Source organism: Drosophila arizonae, chromosome 3 (assembly GCF_054131065.1).
Source record: "Drosophila arizonae isolate 15081-1271.41 chromosome 3, UAZ_ARI_1.0, whole genome shotgun sequence".
Taxonomy (NCBI): domain Eukaryota; kingdom Metazoa; phylum Arthropoda; class Insecta; order Diptera; family Drosophilidae; genus Drosophila; species Drosophila arizonae.
In genome coordinates, this window is record NC_142923.1 from 19,509,620 (window position 1) to 19,516,383 (window position 6,764).

Consider the following 6,764-nt stretch of genomic DNA (forward strand, 5'->3'; position numbering starts at 1 on the left):
TATGCTTAATCTAAACTATGGAGACCGTACTTAGGAGATTTTCTAGTCGCGAGTTTTCCTACTTGTCATACTGTTTTTATTTTCCTATCTTTTTTTATGTGAAGTAACTTTAATTAATTTCTTCACTTTAAATAAAAAATAAAATCTATGTAGACCGTTTAGAAAACTACAAATTACAATAAGAACAATTTATTTTAGAGGCACGCATAGACAGGGCTAAATTGCCTTAATCCTCTGTAGAACCGAATTGGAAAATGTCAATAGCCTTCAAATTGTTGTCTAGGATTGCCTCACATCACCATGTAAAATGCTGCTAGACATATAGCTATGATTATAGCGTCTTCTTTTAGGACACTTTCTTCGTTGTGGAGGCCGCTGCGTAGGTGGCTTATACGTGGACAGGCGCACAACAACATGCACGATGCACAGTGCATACCGATTTTCAGCGGATCTTCTGTGTGCTCCGCTATCGTGTGGCACATGCTATCCTCGCCAGCAGAGCATATGGTATCCGAAATAGTGCCTTATATGGTGTAGTGCATAGTTGAGAATCAATTATATAATATTATGAATCAAATGCGCAGCTACCAGATATTTTGTGACCTGCTTTCAGGCATCTATCCATGTTCGGGTCAGCAGGATCATTTGCTATCTTTTCAACTATCTTGTCCTCATCAACCTTCTTGGAGAACTTTAAAAAATTTTTCTGTACTTCACACTTTTCTAAAATTTCGCAGTTGAAACACCAAGCTTTGCCGTTTACATCTGTAGGATTGAATTTTTAATTAATTAGTAATTATTTTATTATTATTTATTTTTAAGATTCTTTATTTGTGCATCAATAAAACTTACTGGGAACTAAAAAGAGTAATACAAAGCTTAGATATATGAAAATAAAAGCCAAAGTATGGAATCCAGCCATCCTTAAATTTGAATAAAATTAAATTTTGAGAAAACAATTTAAGCGACTATAAAAACTGAAATTTCATTAAAATATTATTTAATATCAGTTTGCTTAGATTTGTAGAATTTCATCCTGACGGATGGAACTAAATCGACTCAGCTTAGATCAGCTGAATGCTATGGGCTATTTTAACAGATACGATTGAAATTTTATTAAATTATTGGATTAATTATTTTTTATTCTATTATTATATTACGGTGTTATATCATAATTTTTATTATAGCCAAAAAGAGGGGTTTCAAGGAGAAATACACAGAGCAAAATATAAAAAAAAAAATTTTAAATTAATAAACAAAAACAAAAATAATAATTTCAAAAATTTATAAGCAAATAAACATTTCATAACTATTAATTATATGTTTACAATAAAATATTTACTAAAATCATTTTATTTATCTATATTTTAAAAAAAAATTATTTTGCTCCCATTTCTAATATTATAATTATATTATTATATGTACTATAGTGTTTTTTTTTTTTTTTTTTTTTTTTTTTTTTTTTTTTTTTTTTTTTTTTTTTTTTTTGTTTAAATATATATATAGAATTATTATAAAATTTGTCTCTTTTAAACGGAAGCTTAAGATTAGATATTGCTAACAATAATATACTATTGACTTAATATTATAATAATATTATAATAATATTAAGTCAATAGTATATTATTGTTAGCAATATCTAATCTTAAGTTTCCGTTTAAAAAAGACAAATTTTATAATAATTCTACCTGCATAATTCTCTACATTTGGTATTTATATTATGTTTAACGGTTAAACTGGCTTGCATGGAAAATTCCCATGACATTTTTATGTAAACTTACATTGAAAACTCAAAAGAGAAGTTCGATGTAAATAAACAAGATTTAAAAAAAAAAAAAAACAAAGTTCACCCTGAGAAAATCCCTAACAAAGAAAATCCTGCAATAAGTCATATTTCTATAAATATACATGTATATATATGCACCTGGACAATGCTAATCGCATGGCGACTCCTGCCGCTGATGCTGCTCGTACTGGCCCCACTGCAGCCGACACAGGCGATATGGTTTCCGTGGTACTTTCATCGCTATGGTTTCGAGCCGCACAGCAGCCGCCATGGCGCAGCTATAAATGTGCCACCGTCCGCTGGCTCAGAGAAGGCTGCCACTCCCGCAGCCACAGGCTCGGAGACATCCACAAGCAAGCCAATCCAGGGTAAGGGCGAATCTGATGTATGTCCGCCTGGGTATCAGCTGAAGGACAAGAGCACCGCCACATGTCCGCCCGGCTATCAGTTGAGGGGCAAAGACTCTAGCGTTGGCAAGAAAGGTCACCTGTGCGATGACAATCCACTGGTTATGCAGCTGGCACGCCTCTACGTGATTAGTCCGGAGCGCATTGTCCTGCTGCTGGCGCAGCCGATGCTAGGCGAGTCCTGTGAAGAGATATCCGATGTGCTGGATCGCATCAGCAGCGCCACAAGCAATTGCATCGTTGCCGAGGACAACATCTATGGCAAGCTGGCTGATGGGCTGAGCTACTACAAGTCGGAGGTCTGCGACGGAGTGAACCGAAAGCGCCAGGCGCGACTTAACGAGGCCCACAACTGCCTCAAGGAGCTGCGCACCGACATGATCGAGTGCGAGGGCCCAGCCGATTGGTATGAGAAGCGCAATGCGACCAGGGTCTGCAGGGCCTTCAATGATGTGCTCGACTGCTACTACACGCGCAGCGCCATGCTGTGCGGTCGGGACGCAGCTCGGCTGCTCAGATCCTTTGCCGGCGACAGCATGAAGCGCGCGATGATCAATAACTGCGAGGTGAACAGGCGGCTTCCCCGTGTCACAGATGCTATGCCCGCATTCAGTGTTGCGTGTCCTGCTACGAATTCCTTAAACATTCTGTTGGCTTTTGCCTTTATCATTTTTCTTGCATTTTAATACGCATATACATATACTTATATTTATATAACCGTATATAAGTTCATTCGACGGCGACACGCTGACCCTAGAAATCATTTATCAACTGCCTTGACTACAACTCGAGGGGCTTCTAATGCCAACTTAAGTGTTTCGCTACAGCGAGTAAATTTCAATAAATACCCAACGGGCTTAAACTGTCGACAAAATAAGCCAATTTACCTACAACCCCAAGCGCACACACACACGTTTGCTACGTGTGTATGTGTAGCAACCGCAGGACACATCTAGGATATATTCGGTTTTGGCTTGAAGGTTGCCTACAAGCAAAACTCATCAATTATGTTGACGCGGACTGCAAATACATGATTGTATGTGTGTGCGTGTGTGTGTGTGTGTGTGTGTGGTATGTGGCGTGCCACTATGTGTGAACGGGTGTGCGTGTGCGTCGGTAAGTGTTGTTTTTGCTAATGACCCTGCTCTTAAGCCATCAAGAACTTGCGGACAGTTATAGCCAGTTATCGGTCAGGCATTAGCCTTTAACAGCCTGACAGCCTATTAATCTATGGCTAAATATAATATAGAGATGTATCTTATTTTCTGAGCCGAGAATTAATGCTCTTGACATTTATATTCAATGCATTGAATTTGTAATCATAGGAAATAAGCTAAGTTTGAGTTGTTATATCATAATATATATATTATATTATATTATATTATATTATATTATACTATATTATATTATATTATTATATTTGATTTTTTAGTTTTATTTAGAATACATTAATATATACAAAGCATATATTTAAATAAATTCAATTTGAATCATTTATATATATTGCATATCACATGCATCTGATACGTAGTACAACTCTATAATCTCTTGCATTCCCTTAAATATAAAACAGATATTCAGGTGTAATAAAAAAATTTAATTTGTGAATATACAATTCATATAAATATAAACATATATATTCACAAGTGTGTGTTAGGTCATTTTGAATGTAGAGATAGTAGTGTTTGACAGCCGTCTGATCCATGACTCATCTTTTCCGAGGTATTAGTATTGACAAAGATGCTGACCATGTTTATTCTGGTGGTAAGAAAACGGTTAGATAATATGAATGAATCAAGAATCGCGAATATACTCACAGTAACCTCTTCGCCAAAAGTCTAGTTGAGTATAGTTGAGTATAGTTGAGTATAGTTGAGTATAGTTGAGTATAGTTGAGTATAGTTGAGTATATCGAGTATATCGAGTATATCGAGTGTATTAAGTGTTATGAGTGTAAGTAAGTATTAAGTATTATTGAGTCTATTGAGTGTATTGAATCAATCAATTTGAATGTATTGAGTGTATTGAATCAATCAATTTGAATGTATTGAGTGTATTAAATCAATCAATTTGACTGTATTGAGTGTATTAAATCAATCAATTTGAATGTATTGAGTGTATTGAATCAATCAATTTGAATGTATTGAGTGTATTGAATCAATCAATTTGAATGTATCGATGGTGTGGCCAAGAATCAAACAGTGTAAGTGTAGTATCAGCTTGTTGGTGTAGTGAGTAGTGTTGGTGTTGATTCGGTTAATGTGTGCGTGTAGCTGAATTGCGTATTGTAGTGTAAGAGACGGTGTGCACAGTGAATCTCTCGGAGCTCACCTCCCATGTTAGGGTTGCCGTTCCTTTCGAATTAAATAATCAATTAAATTAAAATTATTTTTATTATACGTAGCGTACTTACATATAAGAAATTGCCAAGAAGTCCTTTTTGTGTTATGTTATTATTATTATTATTATTATTATAATTATTATTACTATTTTTGGTTTTTTTTTTTTTTTTTTTTTTTTTAGTAGTTTATATATTTTTCGTTCACTTTTCACTTATACTAAAATGTGTTTCAAGCAGGGATTTATTTATTTTATTTATTTGCTCGCAGCTATTTTTTTTTCTTTTTTTCGGTTTATAATTTTTAACTTTTTTTTTTTTTTTTTTGATTTTTAAAAAAATTGGAAATGTGTTTTACTGCTTGAAGCAGCAATTGTGTACTGACGATATGTACGGAGTATGGAGACCCATATGCCGTTCAAATTTTCAAGATCCAGTCAAGGCCACCTTTGATGTTACAAACTGTTCTATATAAATTATTGATATATACAAATGTTTACGGATAATTATAGCTTAATATAATTATAATATATTTATGCTGAAGTAAATTAAATAAATTTGTAAAGACTTAAAATTATTAAATTAAAGGACAGAAGGACATACGAACATGGCTAGATCCACTCAGTTTATCATGCTGATCTAGAATATATGTGTGTAAACTGTATGTATATATAGACTTTACATCCATTTGAATCAAACCCTTACACCAATATTTCCTTTTTTTTCAACGGGTTTACGGTATACATTTGGTTGCTTAATAAGCAATTCAAGTTAATTTTTTGATTATCAATTAAAATAGTTATCAAATTGTTTAACTTTGCCATGACTAATATGAAAATTGCTTTTCAGAATTTGCGCATAAATTTCAAATATTTTCACAATTGTCGCTATGAAAGATTTTGTGGATGTCACAGCTAATAAAAGTTATGAGCTCGATGCACAAATTTAATGGCATAATTATACAGCAGCCACACACACACACACCCGCACACACACCCACTCACACTCCCACCTAGACAGCTGATAGCTGCAGCACATAAAGTGAACATGGAGACAAAAATGCTAGACACACGCATCGCAGTGGGACTGGGGCTAAGTGAGCTGAGGGCAACAGAAAGCCAACAGGGGTGGCAAAGGGGTAGCGCATGGCGCCTGTTTGTTGTCGCCAACGCAGTTGTTGTTGTTGCTGTTACTGTTGTTGTCTAGTCCATTAAAAGCGAGCGCTGCTTGGTTCGTTGGCGCCAACGAGACGCTCAAAATAAAAAGCAGATTGTTTCCAAACAAAACACGGGCACATTTCAATGCTTTTTACCTGTTAGCTCTTACCTGTAAATACATTGGGGCAAATAGAGAGACAGACCGGCAGACAGACAGGCAGCCAGATGGCTGACAGGCGGCTGCTGTCGCCTGGCATAGATAAAATATCTTTTTGTTTTCAACCACATAAAAATAAGTGCTCAGAGGACTGAGAGCAGAGACCCTAAGCCCGTACTCCAAGTGCATTGCAATAACATCTCTTTTATGCGACTTCTCTGCTTCGTGCCATTTCGTTCGCTCGGCAATTGATAATAAACACGCTCTGGCCGAGCGATTGACCCCAAAAACTTGGTCAGGTAAATGTCATGCGAGTGTGTGTGTGTGAGTGTGCGTGTTAATTTGGCATTGAGGAATGCATGTTAAGCAAATTATATTTAAATTAATGCCAATTAAGCTATAAATGCACTGCATTGTTAATTGCCAAATATTTACAGTCGAGCGCATCGTGAATACATTAAGCGGATAGCTGTGCGTATACGTAATGTGTAATGCCCTCGATGCACCTGAGCATTGATAAAACACTGTTTTCCCTTTTTATGGGGATCGTTAATAGGTCAGCGATAAAAGTTTTTAAAATCGACTACGCATCTCTGTTGTTGTTCAAGTTAGGAAATGCAAACAGAATTTGCTTTATAAACAACATTATTAAGTTGTAATTTATTGCAGTTCACCCGACACTAAATCTGCACACTTTATTTTCAGTTTGCGCTGTGCTGGCAGCCACACCTTATAATTTAACCATCAATTCAGTTACCGCATCACGGGCTAAACCTTTTCTTGGCATTCGCATTGACATTCAAATGCCACAGCACGTCCTCGTTGGGCTCGACAAAAGGGAAGAGGCGGAAAGAAAGAAACGACGAGAGATTGAGCATATTTAATAAGTTGACAAAACATATTTCACACGCACAAATGC

General features: G+C 35.8%; 2 protein-coding genes and 2 long non-coding RNA genes across 4 annotated transcripts in view; 2 read left to right on the plus strand and 2 right to left on the minus strand.

The window, feature by feature from the left end:
• The window catches only part of LOC149269834 (uncharacterized), a 174,950-nt gene extending 173,455 nt beyond the window's left edge, over positions 1–1,495 (plus strand). Inside the window, exon 2 of the long non-coding RNA XR_016269455.1 lies at positions 1,431–1,495. This is a non-coding gene — a long non-coding RNA (uncharacterized LOC149269834). The remainder of the gene's footprint in view (positions 1–1,430) is intronic.
• LOC149269840 (uncharacterized) lies at positions 174–1,049 on the minus strand. The gene is made up of 3 exons (XM_089464034.1): positions 853–1,049; positions 589–765; positions 174–523 (listed from the first exon to the last, which is right to left on the minus strand). Exons 1-3 carry the CDS (start codon positions 920–922, stop codon positions 291–293), a joined length of 480 nt encoding a protein of 159 aa, XP_089320160.1. The 5' UTR covers positions 923–1,049; the 3' UTR covers positions 174–290.
• A 276-nt stretch (positions 1,496–1,771) lies between the features above and the next one.
• Positions 1,772–3,081, plus strand: LOC108612138 (uncharacterized). The gene has a single exon (XM_018005042.2). The coding sequence runs from the start codon at positions 1,932–1,934 to the stop codon at positions 2,877–2,879; it is 948 nt and encodes a 315-aa protein (XP_017860531.1). The 5' UTR covers positions 1,772–1,931; the 3' UTR covers positions 2,880–3,081.
• A 688-nt stretch (positions 3,082–3,769) lies between these two features.
• LOC149269841 (uncharacterized) lies at positions 3,770–4,918 on the minus strand. Its single transcript, XR_016269347.1, has 3 exons — positions 4,607–4,918; positions 4,011–4,547; positions 3,770–3,951 (listed from the first exon to the last, which is right to left on the minus strand). It is a non-coding gene; the product is annotated as an uncharacterized LOC149269841 (long non-coding RNA).
• Positions 4,919–6,764: the final 1,846 nt, after the last annotated feature.

Coding starts and splice junctions, on each gene's coding strand:
- LOC149269840 (XM_089464034.1), bottom strand. CDS start 922: ATGGCTGGATTCCATACTTTGGCTTTTATTTTCATATATCTAAGCTTT. Junction 766..852: donor ATTACTCTTTTTAGTTCCCA/GTAAGTTTTATT, acceptor TCAATCCTACAG/ATGTAAACGGCAAAGCTTGG. Junction 524..588: donor AGCAGGTCACAAAATATCTG/GTAGCTGCGCAT, acceptor ACACCATATAAG/GCACTATTTCGGATACCATA.
- LOC108612138 (XM_018005042.2), top strand. CDS start 1,932: ATGCTAATCGCATGGCGACTCCTGCCGCTGATGCTGCTCGTACTGGCC.